General features: G+C 44.5%; 1 protein-coding gene and 1 long non-coding RNA gene across 2 annotated transcripts in view; one reads left to right on the forward strand and one right to left on the reverse strand.

The window, feature by feature from the left end:
• Window positions 1–826: 826 nt before the first annotated feature.
• On the reverse strand, window positions 827–16973 carry plekho1a (pleckstrin homology domain containing, family O member 1a). Its single transcript, XM_061908532.1, has 10 exons — window positions 16864–16973; window positions 16221–16370; window positions 8664–8804; window positions 7953–8057; window positions 7773–7868; window positions 7415–7708; window positions 7248–7345; window positions 7015–7171; window positions 3784–3896; window positions 827–3710 (listed from the first exon to the last, which is right to left on the reverse strand). The coding sequence occupies exons 1-10, from the start codon at window positions 16888–16890 to the stop codon at window positions 3068–3070; spliced, it is 1824 nt and encodes a 607-aa protein (XP_061764516.1). The 5' UTR covers window positions 16891–16973; the 3' UTR covers window positions 827–3067.
• The window catches only part of LOC133557774 (uncharacterized), a 33773-nt gene continuing 16800 nt past the window's right edge, over window positions 3315–20287 (forward strand). The window contains exons 1-2 of the long non-coding RNA XR_009807845.1: window positions 3315–8900; window positions 9296–9350. This is a non-coding gene — a long non-coding RNA (uncharacterized LOC133557774). The remainder of the gene's footprint in view (window positions 8901–9295; window positions 9351–20287) is intronic.

Consider the following 20287-nt stretch of genomic DNA (forward strand, 5'->3'; position numbering starts at 1 on the left):
TCATGGCACTGACCTCTGACCTTTCACTTTTGTTCGTACACTCGTACGTTTGTGTTGCCTAAAATATTCAACCCCCACCTAAAAGCTTTTGTATGACACATATCGTCTTGATTACATCACAGTGACTTCACAGCAAACAGGAAGTATTTTTAGCTCTGTTGCTAGCCAGCTAACAACAACAACAACACACACACACACACACAGAAGAAAAGGAGAGTGATGTAGAGGTTTAGAAGAGATGCTGCAGGGCTTTGACTCACAATGAAACAACACAACCCTCCCCCAACACACACACTTGGCCTAATGAGAGAACAAACTCTTAACACTGACTTGGAACATGTAGGTGCGTGCGTGTGTGTGCACGTAAATAAAATATGTGATGGTGCTGATGATGCCAAATGCAGGGAAAGAATCAGTGTGAATAATTTAGACTTTTCTCATGTGAACATGACGGCTTCATATCACTAAAAACATTACCCCGTAAACACGCACATGCTCATACACGCTAATGTAGCAGCTATTTTTAACATTTCATTTGCTCATTGTTTGGGACGTGTTGACGCTTGCTGTGATTGACAGCAGTATGATGGTCACAAGACGAACACTTCATGAATTAAGGGAAGTGGCCTAATGGCTCCTTTACCGTGCACACATAGAGTTCAGTCATCAAGAAATGTGCACACATGCATACATAATGACACACACACACACAGTGTGTTTGAGGTGTAATGGAGCGATGTTGCTTGTCTGGCCTACATCTGCTACTCTGCTCACTGACCTGCACACGTGTGCATGCGTGTGTGTGGTTTAAGCAAAGAATCATTCGTTCAGTTTGGCGAGTTATTTATTGTGCATGTCGTCCAAACAGGAAGTCACGTGCAGCCATATTGTTCACAGAAAAAGACCAAAGATATTTTTTTCATGTTATACACACACGCACAAACACACACACACACACACGCACACATGCACAACCAAGGAACAGGAAATGGTGCTGACATCAGAAATCAGTGCTAATACCTCGTAACATCCCATATTATAAACAAGTCGTGTGCTTTGGTTGTTGGTGAAAAAGATGCACAGGAAAGAGAAGAAGACCTCAGCAATTATTAGTCTGAATGCTTCTTATTGGATATTTGATTGTTTTGTGTTTGCATAAAGACGTGTCACTGACGATGGTTAAATTGTTGTGTTGCTCGGCAGGAAAGTCACGATTCAAGTTTTGAAATTTGGGGATGAAACTTTGCACGTCTTTGGTGACATCATCGATTTCTTGGAAGAAGGAAGGTAGTAAACAAAACAATGGCTGCCTCAATTGGCGCACTTCCGTACAGTACGGAAAAATGCAGTGCACTGTCAGAACCTGAATGTTGCGCTCAAAATGGTGAGTGTGCGGTGATTGAAGTATTTCATTTTATCAAGTGCAAAAATGTGTTTTGGCAAAATGCACTGTTTGGCACTGTCAGTACCCGGATAGAGCACTCAAAACAGTCTAAGTCAGGGGTCTCAAACTCAATTTACCTGGGGGCCACTGGATGCAGAAACTGGGTGGTGCTGGGCCGCAAGAAAATATTTCTTAAAAAAATCTAACATGCACTTTTTAATGAATTCACCTCCTTTGAATGGCTTTCCCGCCATAACAACATACTTGCCAACTCTCGCGTTTTTTCCAGGAAACACTCGAATATCTGTGCCCCTCCCGACAATCTCCCGGGGCAATCATTCTCCCGGTTCTCACCCGGACAACAATATTAAGGGCGTGCCGTGATGGCACTGCATTAACGTCCTCTACAATCTGCCGTCTGGTCCGCTTTTCCACCATACAAACAGTGTGCCGGCCCAGTCACATATTGTATGAGGCTTCTGCAGATCCACCGAAGTGACTGCAAGACATACTTGGTCAACAGCCATACAGGTCACACTGAGGGTGGCCGTATAAACATCTTTAACACTGTTACAAATATGCGCCACACTGTGAACCCACACCAAACAATATTGACAAACGCATTTTGGGAGAACATTCGCACCGTAAAACAACATAAACACAACAGAACAAATACCCAAAATTCAATGCAACCCTAAATCTTCTGGGCACGGAAAATTGTGAATCTCCCGGAAAAATCGAGGGTATACAAATATGACAGTGTAAAGCGCCATTCACATAAAACTCGCGGGCCGCACCAACATAAAATTTTCACATTAAGGTGCGGGCCGCAAAATAACGTCTCGCAGGCCGCAATTGGCCCGCGGGCCGCATGTTTGAGACCCCTGCTCTAAGTGCACAGTGCTGTACACTCATCCATAGTTACTATGTCGCGGACTGGCATGCTAACAAGAGTGGTTGCAATCCACCATTAAAAAGGAGAGAAGGAGGTAAATATTGCGGTCGTCATTTTTGCTACATACGCAACAAGAGTAATGGCTTTGGGACAGCACTGCACTGTTAGTACACAGTATACATATTTTGGTCAGCTAGTAAGTGTGTAAGTGCATGATTCTGAACACAGCCCTAGTTTTTTTGAGTGTATAACTGCGTTCACACTGTGAGGTACAGCAAAATGCAGTGCACGGTGAGCACTCGCCGGATGCTGAACTCAATAGACTCACTATCTTGGCTAAATAGTAGGAGGGGAGGGACTAACTCGAGTGGTTGCAATTCACAATTGAAACGGAGAGAAGAAGTAGCAGTTAAGTATTGCGATCACTATTTCCATTAAGTGTGCAATGGAAGTGATGGATTTGGGACAGCACTACACTGTCAAAATGTGCGCGCTGAGGAAGTAAGTACATACTTATTGAAGTGTACTGGCGGAAGTGTTCCATTTGAGACACAGCCAATGAATGACACTGACGAAGACATGTTGCTGTTATTGCTTATTATCTCCCTGATGGTCCTAACATGTGGACGATTGGAGGACATCGTTTCCTGTCTTCCCTGTTGAGTCAAGTAGAAAATTGGAAAAAACGTTTAGAAATTGCTAGAAAGACAAGTGCAGTTGTGCTTCTGTAGCCTTCAAAGCCGCGCTGAGCGTCACAGTGCTCAAAGAGTGAAATGTTCAGGTCGGGATTAGGAAGACTCGTCCTCGGGCGACGTGTCGGGCATTGCCACATTGGCTTCACCCGAGGTAGCGCGGGTGCCCTCGGGCGACGTGGGCATGGAGTTCATCTTCTGGTAGGTCTTCCTGCGCTGGCGTCGCAGCGTCTGGCTCTGCAGCTCCTTCACTTCCTGCAGCACCTCTTGCGCTTCCTGCCAGGACGACATGGCCTCCACCAGGAGGCGCTCCGCCTCAGCGCGCCTCCTCTCTAGCCCCACCTCCTTCAGCAGGGAGGGCGGCGGGGACAGGCGTCGACTCATGTCCCGGGATTCAGACGTGCTCTCTGAGTTTGGCTGACTAGCACAGGACGACTCATCGCCGCTGTGGAGTGGGGACGACTCGGCTGGCCAATCAGCTGTGATGCCCCCAGGGCTTGGGACGCATGGGGGAGACTCCAGAAGCTTGGGTGCCTCATCCATATTGGGGCCTTCTTTAGGTTTGGGGGAAGTCTTCCGGCAAGGAGACTCAATGGCTTTTGCGGGCGAGCTGGACCCTCTGGAGCGAGACGAGTCCGTCCCCTTGCATCTGTTCTTCCTGCCTTTGGACCGCCGACACTCCCTCCCTCTGAGTCGGGGGGAATCGCTGCTCCTGCTCCGCGGCGACCCCGACGACCTGCTATGGGACACGCAACAACGTCGGATGTCTGTCCTCGCCCACATACCCATAAAGTCATGAGACACAGTCAAACCTGGAATGAGGCGAGTCTGCACCCCTGAGGTGATGAAGACGAGGGGACTCAACACTCTTTACCAAAGACCAGCTACCTCCTTGCTCGCGCTCTGCTTTAGCCTTTTGCAGTTCCTGGCAGACAAAAGGCACTGAATTACACCAGCTCAAGACCAACCTGTCAAGAACCAACCTGTAATTTCATCTCTTCCAGGACAAAAGGCACAGAATTAGATCCACTCGAGACCAACCTGCTTATGACTATTCTAGAATATATTCTCTTCCAGAACAAAAAGCCACAAAATTAGAACTGATCAAGACAGACCTGTCTAGTGCAAACCTGTGATATCATCTGTTTCAGGTCAAGAATCTAATAATTAAAAGTTCAAGACCGACCTGTCTAGAGCCAAGGTGTAATCTCAACTCGTCCAGAACAAAAATCAAAGATTTAAATGTTCAAAACCAACCTGTCTACTGCCAACGTGTAATTTCATCACTTCCAGGACAAAAGTCAAAGAATCAAATGTTCAAGACCAAACTGTCTAGGACATACCTCTAATCTAATCTCTTCCAGGACAAAGGACATACAAACCCCGTTTCCATATTAGTTGGGAAATTGTGTTAGATGTAAATATAAACAGAATGCAATGATTTGCAAATCTTTTTCAACCCATATTCAATAGAATGCACTACAAAGACAACATATTTGATGTTCAAACTCATAAACTATATACTGTATATTTTTTTTCAAGTAATAATTAACTTAGAATTTCATGGCTGCAACATGTGCCAAACTAGTTGGGAAAGGACATGTTCACCACTGTGTTACATCACCTTTTCTTTTAACAACACTCAATAAAAGTTTGGGAACTGAAAAAACTAATTGTTGATTCTTTGAAAGTGGAATTCTTTCCCATTCTTGTTTTATGTAGAGCTTCAGTCGTTCAACAGTCCGGGGCCGTCCGCTGTCGTATTTTACGCTTCATAATGCGCCACACATTTTCAACGGGAGACAGGTCTGGACTGCAGGCGGGCCAGGAAAGTACCCGCACTCTTTTTTTTTTTTACAAAGCCACGCTGTTGCAACACGTGCTGAATGTGGCTTGGCATTGTCTTGCTGAAATAAGCAGGGGTGTCTATGATAACGTTGCTTGGATGATTACACATGTTGTTCCAAAACCTGTATGTACCTTTCCGCATTAAAGGTGCCTTCACAGATGTGTAAGTTACCCATGCCTTGGGCACTAATGCACCCCCATACCATCACAGATGCTGGCTTTTGAACATTGCGTCGATAACAGTCTGGATGGTTCGCTTCCCCTTTGCTCCGCAATGACACAATGTCGAATATTTCCAAAAACAATTTGAAATGTGGACTAATCAGACCACAGAACACTTTTCCACTTTGCATCAGTCCATCTTAGATGATCTCGGGCCCAGAGAAGCCGGCGGCGTTTCTGAATGTTGTTGATGAATGGCTTTCGCTTTGCATAGTAGAACTTTAATTTGTACTTACAGATGTAGCGACAAACTGTATTTAGTGACAGTGGTTTTCTGAAGTGTTCCTGAGCCCATGTGGTGGTATCCTTTAAAGATTGATGTCGTTTTTTTATACAGTGCTGTCTGAGGGATTGAAGGTGACGGTCATTCAATGTTGGTTTCCGGCCATGCCGCTTACGTGTCGTGATGTCTCCAGATTCTCTGAACTTTTTGATGATATTATGACCGTAGATGTTGAAATCCCTAAATTTCTTGCAATTGCACTTTGGAAAAATCCTTGTTCTTAAACTGTTTGACTATTTGCTCACGCAGTTGTGGACAAAGCGGTGTACCTCGCCCCATCCTTTCTTGTGAAAGACAGCATTTTTTGGGAGGCTGTTTTTATACCCAATCATGGCACCCACCTGTTCCCAATTAGCCTGCACACCTGTGGGATGTTCCAAATAAGTGTTTGATGAGCATTTCTCAACTTTCAGTATTTATGCCACCTTTCCCAACTTCTTTGTCACATGTTGCTGGCATCATATTCTAAAGTTAATGATTATTTATAAAAAAAAATTTTTTTTATCAGTTTGAACATTAAATATGTTGTCTTTGTAGCATATTCAATTGAATATGGGTTGAAAAGGATTTGCAAATCATTGTATTCCGTTCATATTTACATCTAAAACAATTTTCTTAACTCATATGGAAATGGGGTATGTAGAATTAGACCCAGTTAAGTCCAACCTATGCAGTACCAACCTGTAATCTCATTTCTTCCAGATCAATTGGCATAGCATTAGATGCTGAAGACCGAACTGCCTAGGACCAACCTGTTTTCTAATCTCTTCCAGGACAAACGACATAGAATTAGACCCGTTCAAGACCAACCTATATAAGACCAACCTGCAATATCTTCTCTTCCAGGACAAAACACACAGAATGAGATCCTCAAGACCGAACTGTCTAAAACCAACCTGTGATCTAATCTCTTCCAGGTCAAACAAGAGAGAATTATACCCGCTTGAGACCAACCTATATAGAACCAACCTGTAATCTCATCTCTTCCAGATCAATGTTCATAGATTTAGACACTCTCAAGACCGACCTGTTTCAGGTCAACCTGTAATCTCATCTCTTTCAGGACAAAAATCAATTAATGAAAAGTTCAAGACCGACCTGTCTACAGCTAACGTGTAATCTAATGTCTTCCAGGACAAAAGTCTAACAATTAAATGTTCAAGACCGACCTGTCTATGGCCAATGTGTAATTTAATCTCTTCCAGAACAAAAGTGAAATAATTACATGTTGAAGACCAACCGGTCCAGGACCAACGTGTAAACTCATTTCTTCCAGTACAAATGGCACAGAATTAGATGCTTAAAACCGAACTGTATAGAGCCAACCTCCAATCTAATCTCTTCCATGACAAACAACATAGAATTAGACCCAGTTAAAACCAACCTATATAGAACCAACCTGTAATCTCATCTCTTCCAGATCAATTGGCATAGCATTAGATGCTCAAGACCGAAATGTCTAAAACCAACCTGTAATCTAATCTCTTCCAGGTCAAACGACATAGCATTGGACCCACTTGAGACCAACCTAGATAGAACCAACCTGTAATCTCATCTCTTCCAGATCAATGGTCATAGAAATACACCCTCTCAAAACCGACCTGTCAACGAGTCAACCTGTAATCTCATGTCTTCCAGGACAAAAAGCATAGGGTTAGACCCGCTCAAGACCAACCTTTCTAGAACCAACCTGTAATCTCATCTCCTCCAGCAGCTCTTGAGCCCGCTGCATCCTCTGAGCAATGAGGCTCTGCAGTTGACCCACCGGCTGCACAGAAGCCCCGCCCTCCTCTTCGGTTGGACAGCGGCGAAGAACCGAGCGCAACTCAGAGCGGATCATTGCCGGTCTGGAACAGAAAGGAGGAAGAAGATGCAGGCGGCCAAGGTTGATGTTTTTCCCTGCCAGTGTGGAAACGTTAATACCTGGAAGAGAGGACTTCATCCATCGAAGCGCAGCGACTTCGCCCCTGCACGATGGACTTTTTACCGGGCTGAGGGGTTCTGGACTGATTCTGGAGAACCTTATAAAAAACAATGGACTCAGATCAACACGGCCTGGACCAGACTGACAAGTGGTTCTGAGTCTTTACCTGCAGCTGCTGGCTCTTCTGCACCTTGGCGGCTTCCAGGTGGGAATATTTTCCCCAGGATCGCTCACTTCCTCTGGGCAGACTTCCAGTCTTCACTTTGGGCTCCTTGGTCTTTACCCGTAACTTGGAAACGTCGGTACCCGAGCGCTGACGCCCTCCAACCACCTGATACGCTGTCACCTGGTTGCTGGAGCCCACACGGAAGCCGTTGTCCCACGAGTCACATTCCGACGAGAAGCCCTCCTCTTCGGCCACCAGGTCAAGGGTCACCAGTCCGTGGCAGGACGTGGACGCCTGGTGGTCCAAAAGGACAGTGAGTGCCTTAAGCCAACATATCAGACCAGAGCGGTCGCAGTACCACAGCCATGAGGTGTCCTCGCGTTGGCAGCCGACGTCCTTGCGGTATCTTGGCTCTGTCTCTGGTGGGATGGACCAACACGTCCTCCATGGTCACCTGCACATAGAAGATCTCTGTCTTTTCGAGGTGTTGTGTACATGTGTTGACTACGTGCGGACATCATCTAAGTCTGGCCCACACCTGGTCTAGGACACGGTTCTTGGCTCTGACGATGCCCACGTTTAGCGCGTGGACCCATGACTCTTTCTCCTCTGGACTCACGGCCAGGAAGACCAGGTTGGGAACCTGGAGGAGGATAAATGACGTCAAAGTTAGACAGGTTGACAGGGGGAATTCTGTCATGATGATGACGACGATGACATCACACAAGCAGAGGAAGACCTCCTGACGTTCAGCAGGGATTATCCTGCTCCAGCACTGACACACTAATGGGATTCTGTGGATTAAATCTTTTTACAGGGGAAAAAAAACTAGGCAGCGGCCCAGCCAATCAGAGTGTGGCAGCATGTTAAATCCCACCCACCACTCGGGATCAAAGTCCACCAATAAGGATTCAGCAAGCGTCGGGCCGGGACGAAGTAAATCTCTTGGAGGACGGACACACTAAAATCACTGAAAAATTCCACTTTGGTAGTTTTGACATCATCAGGAATGTAAATAAAGTGTCCTCCATCTTGGAACGTGTTCAGGCAGGCACTCTATGCAGTTGTTTAGGGCCAAATCCACAAGGAGGGGCACATATTTAGAAAGGCTCTGGCCATCAATTTAGAGACTTTTGAATGCCATTTTTTGCCTTGGAAGGTACAATAATTTTTAAAAAATTATATTAAAGTCTACAATGGAACAATTACCAAAATCTTAAGGATCACAAAAAGCCCAGGGAAGACTGACCGTGTTTCCGGGCTGCCTGCAGCGAAGCAGAGTGAAGCGGCTGTGGTTCTTCTTGCTGCGACTCTTTGCTTTCCTCAGCTCCTCCGAACGCTCGTAGTCGGCCAAGTCGAAAACTTCCTGCGCCTTGCGCTCGTCCTTCACCTGAGACATACACGAAGTGGTTTTGGTGACGCCACACTGATGCTCTCATGTGTTGCCATGGTTACTGTGATGATGCCTCCACATTGCCTGGGGGAGGTCAGTGACCGTGTGTGTGTGTGTGTGTGTGTGTGTGTGTGTGTGTGTGTGTGTGTGTGTGTGTGTGTTACATAACAGGATGACACAACAAACCAGTCAATAATTTGTGACAATATTTGAAACACACATTGTGTGTGTGATTGTGTGTTACTGTGTGTGTGTTAGTGAGTGCTTCAGTGTATCAGTATGTGTGTTTTCGTGGCAATGTTTTTGTTAGTGTCTGTTGGCTCACACCAACAAACTGTGGATTTGTATAGTAACTTGATTTAATGTGTAAGGGTGTGTACCCCATTTTTCGAACTATAAGTCGCAGTTTTTTTCATAGTTTGGTGTGACATATACTCCGGAGCGACTTTTGTGTGAAATTATTAACACATTGCGTGGGTTCCCTCCAGGTACTCCGGCTTCCTCCCACCTCCAAAGACATGCACCTGGGGATAGTTTGCAGAGGTGGGTAGTAACTCGTTACATTTACTCCGTTACATCTACTTGAGTAACTTTTGGGATAAATTGTACTTCTAAGAGTAGTTTTTATGCAACATACTTTTACTTTTACTTGAGTATATTTATAGAGAAGAAACACTACTTTTACTCCGCTCCATTTATCTACAATCAGCTCGTTACTCGCTACTTTTTTTTTTATCGATCTGTTAATGCACGCTTTGTTTGTTTTGATGTTGTCAGACACGCATTCAAAGTAGGAACTACGCATGCCTGCGTTTCACCAATCACATGCAGTCACTGGTGACGTTGGACCAATCAAACAAAACCAGGCGGTCACGTGACCGTCACACGTCGAATCCGACCTAAAACTTATTGGGGTGTTACCATTTAGTGGTCAATTGTGCAGAATATGTACTGTACTGTGCAATCTACTAATAAAAGTTTCAATCAATCAATCAAAAGTGTAAAGGAAAAAAGACACTTTTTATTTCAACCGTACTTCCTGTTAAAAGCCTAAAGACTGATCGCACAGTTCCTGTCTTCACAATAAAAGCGCCGCTCCATCGCGCCTGCGCTAACAAAATAAGAGTCTCCGAAAGCCAGCGCAAACAAGCTAAGAAGCTACGGAGTTTGCCGTCAATGTATTTCTTGTAAAGTGTATAAAAACGAATATGGAAGCTGGACAAGTAAGATGCAAAAAACCAACGACTTTCATGTGGTATTAGACAGAAAGGAAGAACTTTTTTTCTCCTCCATTTGAAAATGTGGACATTATCAGCACTATACTGTCTGATTCCAGCCAATGCAAGTCATCAGAATCAGGTAATACACCAACTTATATTCTTGTCTTCATGAAATATAGGAATCTATGTGTTAAACATGCATGTATATTCATTAAAACACCTTTAACATGTCAACAAAAACAGCAAAATAAATAACTATAAATTATATACTGTATGTATATCTATATCTATATCTCTCTCTCTATATATATATGATATGTGTGTGTATGTATATATGAGGTAGATCACCTCGACTTGGTCATTTATTAAGTAATTGATTAACGTTGAAAAACTTATTGGGGTGTTACCATTTAGTGGTCAATTGTACAGAATATGTACTGTACTGTGCAATCTACTAATACAAGTTTAAATCAATCAATCAATCAATCAATGCCTACTGAGCCTATGGTGCTGTTAAGTTATTGTGGCTCGATTTTCCTTAATATTTTTATTTTAATGTATTATTATTTAATATATATTATGGGTTTAGTTGCTTAAGAGATATTCCTGGCTATGAATTTGCTCATTGCTATTTTTATGTTTTTGTGCATTATTTGTTGCTGTAATCATTAAACAAACAGGTTACTCATCAGTTACTCAGTACTTAAGTAGTTTTTTCACAACATACTTTTTACTTTTACTCAAGTAAATATTTTGATGACTACTCCTTACTTTTACTTGAGTAATACATCTCTAAAGTAACAGTACTCTTACTTGAGTACAATTTCTGGCTACTCTACCCACCTCTGATAGTTTGATTGGCAACACTAAATTGGCTCTAGTGTGTGAATGTGAGTGTGAATGTTGTCTGTCTATCTGTGATGGCCCTGTGATGAGGTGGCGACTTGTCCAGGGTGTACCCCGCCTTACGCCCGATTGTAGCTGAGATAGGCGCCAGCGCCCCCCGTCACCTCAAAAGGGAATAAGCGGTAGAAAAAGAATGGATACCTTAAAATATCAAACAATATTATTTATCTCCTTTGCGGAAGAGACGAAGAAAATGTCAGCAATCGTCACATACAGTACACGTCAACCAATAAGAATTTGACGGGGGAGGGTCATGGAATTCTAACTACTATATGCTATATACTACTGCCGTAGCTATTAAAATGAATCATTTCATCGTTGGCGGTAACTTATAAAAACTGAGAAGGGCTTAACAAAAATGGCACTGAAAAAGGAAATCATGTACTGCATATTACACAATACCAAATAATATTATTTATCTCATTTGCGGAAGAGACCAAGAAAATGTCAGCAATCGTCACACACACGTCAGAAATCGTCACACACACGTCAACCAATAACAATTCGGCGGGGGAGGGTCGTGACAGAAGTGCATTGTGGGTTATGGAATGCTAACAGCTATATGCTATATACAACTGCCGTAGTTATTAAAATGGATCATTTCATTGTTGGCGGTAACTTATAAAAATTGACAAGGGCTGAACAAAAATTGGACCGAAAAGGAAATCATGTACTGCAGATTACAAGCTGGACGTAGTGAAATATGCAGCAGAAATTGACAAGAAGAAGCGGCGCATACCTTTGGAGTTGACAAGAGTTGTTTAGAAGCGACACAGAGGAGGAAGATTTCATCGGATTTATCGATTAGGAGTGATAGATTGTTTGGTAAACGTATAGCATGTTCTATATGTTATAGTTATTTGAATGACTCTTACCGTAATATGTTACGTTAACATACCAGGCACCTTCTCAGTTGGTTATTTATGCGTCATATAACGTACACGTATTCAGCCTGTTGTTCACTATTCTTTATTTATTTTAAATTGCCTTTCAAATGTCTATTCTTGGTGTTGGATTTTATCAAATAAATTTCCCCCAAAAATGCGACTTATACTCCAGTGCGACGTATGTTTTTTTCCTTCTTTATTACGGTATGCATTTTCGGCCGGTGCGACGTGTACTCCGGAGCGATTTATAATCCGAAAAATACGGTATATGGATGCGGGTGTTCGCGTAACGCTGTGTCTCAGTTTGTGTATTTGTGTATTAGCATGTTAACGTGTATGCTTGTGTATATGGGTGTTTGTGTATCAGCGTGTGTATGTTTGTGTATCAGTCTGTGATCGAGTATTAGTGTATGTGTTTGGTGTGTGTATCTTAGTGTATCGGTGTGTGTTTGGTAACACTGTGTCTATGATGGTGTATCAGTGTGTGACTAATGTTCATCGGTGTCTTGGTGTGCACGTGCGTATGTCATTGTGTGTTTGTGGGCCTTTGATTATTATATCTTTGTATGTGTGTGTATTAGTGTCTGATTTTATTTTGGTTTGTGTCTGTTTGTCAATTTGTGTATGTTTGTGTATCAGTCTGTGATTGAGTGTAAGTGTTTGGTGTTTGTGAATTAATGAGTGTGTCATTGTGTTTCAGTGTACGTGTGTGTTAGTGCAGTGTTTGTTTGTGTATCGGTATGTGTGTGTGTGTGTGTGTGATGTTGTATCAGTGTATGGTTTAATGAAAACTGTTGTCCTAGTGTAGGGGTCGAGAACCTTTTAAGCTGAGAGCCATGAAAGCCAAATATTTCAAAATGTACAGTGGGGCAAAAAAGTATTTAGTCAGTCACCGATTGTGCAAGTTCTCCCACTTAAAGTGATGACAGAGGTCTGTAATTTTCATCATAGGTACACTTCAACTGTGAGAGACAGAATGTGAAAAAAAAATTCCAGGAATTCACATTTTAGGAATTTTAAATAATTGATTTGTAAATTATGGTGGAAAATAAGTATTTGGTCAATATAACAAAAATTCAACTCAATACTTTGTAATATAACCTTTGTTGGCAATAATAGAGGTCAAACGATTACTATAGGTCTTTACCAGGTTTGCACACACAGTATTTGGTATTTTGGCCCATTCCTCTATGCAGATCTTCGCCGAGCAACACAGACTTTCAACTCCCTCCACAGATTTTCTATGGGGTTGAGGTCTGGAGACTGGCTAGGCCACTCCAGGACTTTCAAATGCTTCTTACGCAGCCACTCCTTCGTTGCCCGGGTAGTGTGTTTGGGATCATTGTCATGCTGGAAGACCCAGCCAGGTTTCATCTTCAAAGCTCTCACTGATGGAAGGAGGTTTTGGCTCAAAATCTCACAATACATGGCCCCATTCATTCTTTCCTTAACACGGATCAGTCGTCCTGTCCCCTTAGCAGAAAAACAGCCCCAAAGCATGATGTTTCCACCCCCATGCTTCACAGTAGGTATGGTGTTTTTAGGATGCAACTCAGTATTCTTCTTCCTCCAAACACAACAAGTTGAGTTTATACCAAAAAGTCCTATTTTGGTTCCATCTGACCACATGACATTCTCCCAGTCCTCTGCTGTATCATCCATGTGCTCTCTGGCAAACTTCAGACGGGCCTGGACAAGCACTGGCTTAAGCAGGGGGACATGTCTGGCACTGCAGGATTTGAATCCCTGTCGGCGCAGTGTGTTACTGATGGTAACCTTTGTTACTTTGGTCCCAGCTCTCTGCAGGTCATTCACCAGGTCCCCCTGTGTGGTTCTGGGATTTTTGCTCACCGTTCTCATGATCATTTTGTCCCCACGGGATGAGATCTTGCGTGGAGCCCCAGATCGAGGGAGATTATCAGTGGTCTTGTATGTCTTCCATTTTCTGATAATTGCTCCCACAGTTGATTTTTTTCACACCAAGCTGCTTGCCTATTGTAGATTCACTCTTCCCAGTCTGGTGCAGGTCTACAATTCTTTTCCTAGTGTCCTTCGACAGCTCTTTGGTTTTGGCCATTGTGGAGTTTGGAGTCTGATTGTTTGAGGCCGTGGACAGGTGTCTTTTATACAGATAACGAGTTCAAATAAGTGCCATTAATACAGGTAAGGAGTGGAAGACAGTAGAGCTTCTTAAAGAAGAAGTTACAGGTCTGTGAGAGCCAGAAATCTTCCTTGTTTGAAGTGACCAAATACTTATTTTCCACCATAATTTACAAATAAATTCTTTGAAATTCCTACAAAGTGAATTCCTGGATTTTTTTTACATTCTGTCTCTCACAGTTGAAGTGTACCTATGATGAAAATTACAGACCTCTGTCATCATTTTAAGTGGGAAAACTTGCCCAATCGGTGGCTGACTAAATACTTTTTTGCCCCACTGTATTTCCGTGAGAGCCATATAATATTTTTTAACACTGAATACTAAATGCGTGCATTTTTAAGTAAGACCAACATTTTAGAGTATAATAAGTCTCTTATTCTTTTTAAAAACATTGTTTTTCTAAAGTTAATAATAAATATAATACTTAGTACCATTAATGCGACATCTTGGACAGGTGCGATAGAAAAAGGATGGTTGGATTGAGATGCAAAAGAATGTTTAATAATTGGAACGTTATTTTTAAAACTGTGATTACCAGCGGAATCATTAATTACTTATCGTGTTAAGCAATGTCAGCTAAGATTTATCTGAGACAGATGCAGTCATCAAAAGAGCCACATCTGGCTCTAGAGCCATAGGTTCCCTACCCCTGCCCTAGTGTGTGTGGTGTGTCAATGTGTGATTGTCTGCCTTTGTTAATGTGTGGGTGTTTGTTTCCGTATAATTGTGTGTTTGTGTATGAGTGTGTGATTGTCTTTAAATTGTGTCTGAAAGTGTATCAGTGTGTGTGTTTGTGTATCAGTCTGTCATTGCCTATTGGTGTAAATGTTTGGTGTTTGTGTGTCAGTGTGTGTTTATTTGTGAGTGTGTGTTTGTGTTGGTGTTTGTGTGTCAGTGTGTGTTTATTTGTGAGTGTGTGTTTGTGTCTCAATGTGTGTTTGTGTACCTGTGTGTGTTCGTGTATCAGTGTGTGTGTGTGTTTGTATCAGTCTGTGATTTAGTAATGGTGTAAATGTTTGGTGTTTGTGTCTCAGTGTGTGATTGTTTATCTGGGTTGTGTATCATTGTGTTTTTATTAGTGTGTGATTGTGTTTTTGTGTTTGCATTAGTGTGTGTTTGATGGTGTGTCAGTGTATGATTTAATGTTTATCTGTGTCTTAGTGTGTGTGCATGTGTCAGTGTGGTTTATCTGTGGGAGTGTGTTCGTGTGTGATTGTGTTTTGGTGTTAGTGTATCAGTGCGTGTGAATGAGATGGTGTATCAGGGTGTGATTTGATATTCAGCAGTTTGTGTGTGTGCACGTGTCAGTGTGTATTAGTGAATCAGTATGTGTGTATTTCTGAATCAGTTTGTAATTGAATAACGTTGTAAATGTTTGATTGTTTATCAGTGAGTGCGTGTTTGTGTATCATTGTGTATTATTGTATCAGTGTGACTTTGTGAAGTGAAGTGAATTATATTTATTTAGCGCTTTTTCTCTAGTGACTCAAAGCGCTTCACATAGTGAAACCCAATATCTGATTTTTTTACATTTAAACCAGTGTGGGTGGCACTGGGAGCGGGTGGGTAATGTGTCTTGCCCAAGGACACAACGGCAGTGACGAGGATGGCGGAAGTGGGGATCGAACCTGCAACCCTCAAATTGCTGGCACGGCCACTCTACCAACCGAGCTTTAAGGCCGGTTTATGTTTGTGTTTTGGTGTATGTGTGCGCGTGTGTTAATGTTTGTTTGTGTATCATAATTTGTATCAGCCTCTGATTGAGTATTAGTGTAAATGTTTGGTGTGTGTGTGAGTCATTGCATTTGTGTGTGTGTGTCAGTGTATGGTTGTGTTTTAGTGTGTCAGTGTTTATGTGATGGCGTATCAGTGTGTGAGTTAATGTTTATCAGTGTCTTAGTGCGTTTGTGTTTGTTTATCTGTGGCTGTGTGTTTGTGTAAAAGCGTGCGATTGTGTTATGGTGTTTATGTACCAGTTTGTATGTGATGGTGTATCAGTGTGCGATTTAATGTTCATCAGTGTGTGAGTGCATGTGTCAGTGTGTGTTTGTGAGCACTGGCTGCAGGCTAAGTTGTGTCACATGATCTTTGATTTAGTGGCACGTGTTGACTGTTCATCCAGCAGCCTCTCTCAGTGTGTGTGTGTGTGTGTGTGTGTGTGTGTGTGCATGCACATGTGTTGTGTACCGGCATGTACAAGACATCAGAGGAATGAGGTCACATGACCGAGGGTCCTCACCTCCTTGTCAGAGATGAACAGGTGGTCTCCTCTGAGGACCACGTAGCGAGTCCTCCACAGCTCCCTGAAGATCCCTCGTCCGCAGAACTTCCTGATCCAGCCCACCTTCTCTGGCTGCTGGGGTGCTGGATGTCCCGAGTCCTGTGGCCCCTGAGGGATGACATGGATTCACGTGCTAGGATGCAGGTGTGGGCTGTGTTAAGTGTTGCGCCCCCTGCTGGAGGGACCAGCCTCACACGACAAGCGACCTACTTTCATGACGTCACAGCTCCTTTAGCTGTTAGCTTAGCATGTTGTCATACAGCACATTCATAAAAGATCTACTTCAATTCCATTTGTAACCTAAATCCACATTTTTTTCTAAGCTGCTTTTAAACATGACATACAGGTATTCCATCAAGTAACTAATATATTAACACAGTGATCATATATTTATCACATTACATTACATCATTATAACTATAGCAGTGCGTGTAGATGCACAACAGGACCACTTGATTAGGTACACTAATCTAGTGATCCAGATGTTTCTGATATTTTGACCCAGCTGGATGACAGTGTTGTCATCTTTGTAGTGCATGCGCGCGCAATGATTGGTGTCCCTAATGAAGAAGATGCTGATGCAAGATGAAGGTGTGCCTACCTGTCCTCCGTGCTGGCTCTTCTTCATGCTCGCAGGATGCCGCTCAGCTTCTTCTTCTTCAGTCGCCTGTTGTCCTCCCTGCGCGCGCGTGTGCGGCAGATGCTCCCCCCCTCCCCCTTGGCGTGCGCGCACTCGCCACACGCGCACTTTAACCTACATTCCGAGTGCGCAAAATGGCGCCATCTCGCGGCGTATGTGCGTGCTTACGTGCCCTAACAAAAGGCGCTCGTTGTAATTACTGTTTAAGTATTAACAACGTGTATGTACCATCCATCCTTTCCATTTGTTTTTTCTTTATTGTTTGTTTTAGGTTTTAATTCACACTATTGTAAAAACAACAACAACAACAACAAAAAACAACAACAACAAAAAAACAATCTATCCTTCCATCCATCCATCATCTTCCGCTTATCCGAGGTCGGGTCGCGGGGGCAGCAGCCTGAGCAGGGAAGCCCAGACTTCCCTCTCACCAGCCATTTCGTCTAGCTCTTCCCGGGGGATCCCGAGGCGTTCCCAGGCCAGCCGGGAGACATAGTCTTCCCAACGTGTCCTGGTTCTTCCCCGTGGCCTCCTGCCGACTGGACGTGCCCTAAACACCTCCCTAGGGAGGCGTTCGGGTGGCATCCTGACCAGATGCCCGAGCCACCTCATCTGGCTCCTCTCGATGTGGAGAAGCAGCGGCTTTACTTTGAGTTCCTCCCGGATGGCAGAGCTTCTCACCCTATCTCTAAGGGAGAGCCCCGCCACCCGGCGGAGGAAACTCATTTCGGCCGCTTGTACCCGTGATCTTATCCTTTCGGTCATGACCCAAAGCTCATGACCATAGGTGAGGATGGGAATGTAGATCGACCGGTAAATTGAGAGCTTTGCCTTCCGGCTTAGCTCCTTCTTCACCACAACGGATCGATACAACGTTCGCATTACTGAAGACGCCGCACCGATCCGCCTGTCGATCTCACGATCCACTCTTCTCCCACTCGTGAACAAGACTCCTAGGTACTTGAACTCCTCCACTTGGGGCAGGGTCTCCTCCCCAACCCGGAGATGACACTCCACCCTTTTCCGGGCGAGAACCATGGACTCGGACTTGGAGGTGCTAATTCTCATTCCGGTCGCTTCACACTCGGCTGCGAACCGATCCAGTGAGAGCTGAAGATCCCGGCCAGATGAAGCCATCAGGACCACATCATCTGCAAAAAGCAGAGACCCAATCCCGCGGCCACCAAACCGGAACCCCTCAACGCCTTGACTGCGCCTAGAGATTCTGTCCATAAAAGTTATGAACAGAATCGGTGACAAAGGACAGCCTTGGCGGAGTCCAACCCTCACTGGAAACGTGTCCGACTTACTGCCAGCAATGCGTACCAAGCTCTGACACTGATCATACAGGGAGCGGACCGCCACAATAAGACAGTCCGGTACCCCATACTCTCTGAGCACTCCCCACAGGACTTCCCGAGGGACACGGTCGAATGCCTTCTCCAAGTCCACAAAGCACATGTAGACTGGTTGGGCAAACTCCCATGCACCCTCAAGAACCCTGCCGAGAGTAAAGAGCTGGTCCACAGTTCCACGACCAGGACGAAAACCACACTGTTCCTCCTGGATCCGAGGTTCAACTATCCGGCGTAGCCTCCTCTCCAGTACACCTGAATAAACCTTACCGGGAAGGCTGAGGAGTGTGATCCCACGATAGTTGGAACACACCCTCCGGTCCCCCTTCTTAAAGAGAGGGACCACCACCCCGATCTGCCAATCCAGAGGTACCGCCCCCGATGTCCACGCGATGCTGCAGAGTCTTGTCAACCAAGACAGCCCCACAGCATCCAGAGCCTTAAGGAACTCCGGGCGGGTCTCATCTACCCCCGGGGCCTTGCCGCCGAGGAGCTTTTTGACTACCTCAGCAACCTCATCCCCAGAAATAGGAGAGTCCACTACAGATTCCCCAGGCACCGCTTCCTCAAAGGAAGACGTGTTGGTGGGATTGAGGAGGTCTTCGAAGTATTCCTTCCACCGATCCACAACATCCGCAGTCGAAGTCAGCAGAACACCATCTGCACCATACACGGTGTTGATAGTGCACTGCTTCCCCTTCCTGAGGCGGCGTATGGTGGTCCAGAATCGCTTCGAAGCTGTCCGGAAGTCGTTTTCCATGGCTTCCCCGAACTCTTCCCATGTCCGAGTTTTTGCCTCCGCGACCGCTAAAGCTGCACACCGCTTGGCCCGTCGGTACCCGTCCACTGCCTCCGGAGTCCTATGAGTCAAAAGAACCCGATAGGACTCCTTCTTCAACTTGACGGCATCCCTCACTGCTGGTGTCCACCAACGGGTTCTGGGATTACCGCCACGACAGGCACCAACAACCTTGCTGCCCCAGCTCCAATCAGCTGCCTCGACAATAGAGGTTCGGAACATGGTCCACTTGGACTCAATGTCCCGCACCTCCCTCGTGACATGTTCAAAGTTCCTCCGGAGGTGTGAATTGAAACTCTCTCTGACAGGAGACTCTGCCAGACGTTCCCAGCAGACCCTCACAATGCGTTTGGGCCTGCCAGGTCTGTCCGGCATCCTCCCCCACCATCGCAGCCAACTCACCACCAAGTGGTGATCGGTAGAAAGCTCCGCCCCTCTCTTCACCCGAGTGTCCAAAACATGAGGCCGCAAATCCGATGACACAACTACAAAGTCGATCATGGAACTGCGGCCTAGGATGTCCTGGTGCCAAGTGCACATATGGACACCCTTATGTTTGTACATGGTGTTCGTTATGGACAATCCATGACGAGCACAAAAGTCCAATAACAAAACACCACTCGGGTTTAGATCCGGGCGACCATTCTTCCCAATCACGCCTCTCCAGGTTTCACTGTCGTTGCCAACATGAGCGTTGAAGTCCCCCAGTAGGACAAGGGAATCGCCCGGGGGAACACTTTCCAAAAACAATCTATTTCGGTGCATTTCCAATGCTACTCGTTAATTTTCGTTTTGTTTCGGCAGCCAAACACACTTCCGGTCTGTCAAACATTCTGACTATTTTAACCAATCAGATTATGGGGAATTCAAAATGCCCTTCCACTGTAACCAAGGGTCCCACAACAGTGGCGTGTCCAGACTTTTTTTCTCCCCCAGGGGTCTTACAGGATGACACCGAGCTAGTTCTGCAGGGGTGGCCCCCATATAAAAGTGAGTCTACCCAGATGCAGCTGTAGCTACTGTAATACAAACCTCATTTCCATAAGAGTTGGGGAATTGTGTTAGATGTAAATATAAACGGAATACAATGATTTGCAAATCCTTTTCAACCCATATTCAATTGAATGCACTACAAAGACAAGATATTTGATGTTCAAACTCATAAACTTTATTTTTTTTTTGCGAATAATCATCAACTTAGAATTTAATGGCTGCAACACGTGCCAAAGTA

This window comes from Nerophis ophidion, linkage group LG08, assembly GCF_033978795.1.
Source record: "Nerophis ophidion isolate RoL-2023_Sa linkage group LG08, RoL_Noph_v1.0, whole genome shotgun sequence".
NCBI lineage: Eukaryota > Metazoa > Chordata > Actinopteri > Syngnathiformes > Syngnathidae > Nerophis > Nerophis ophidion.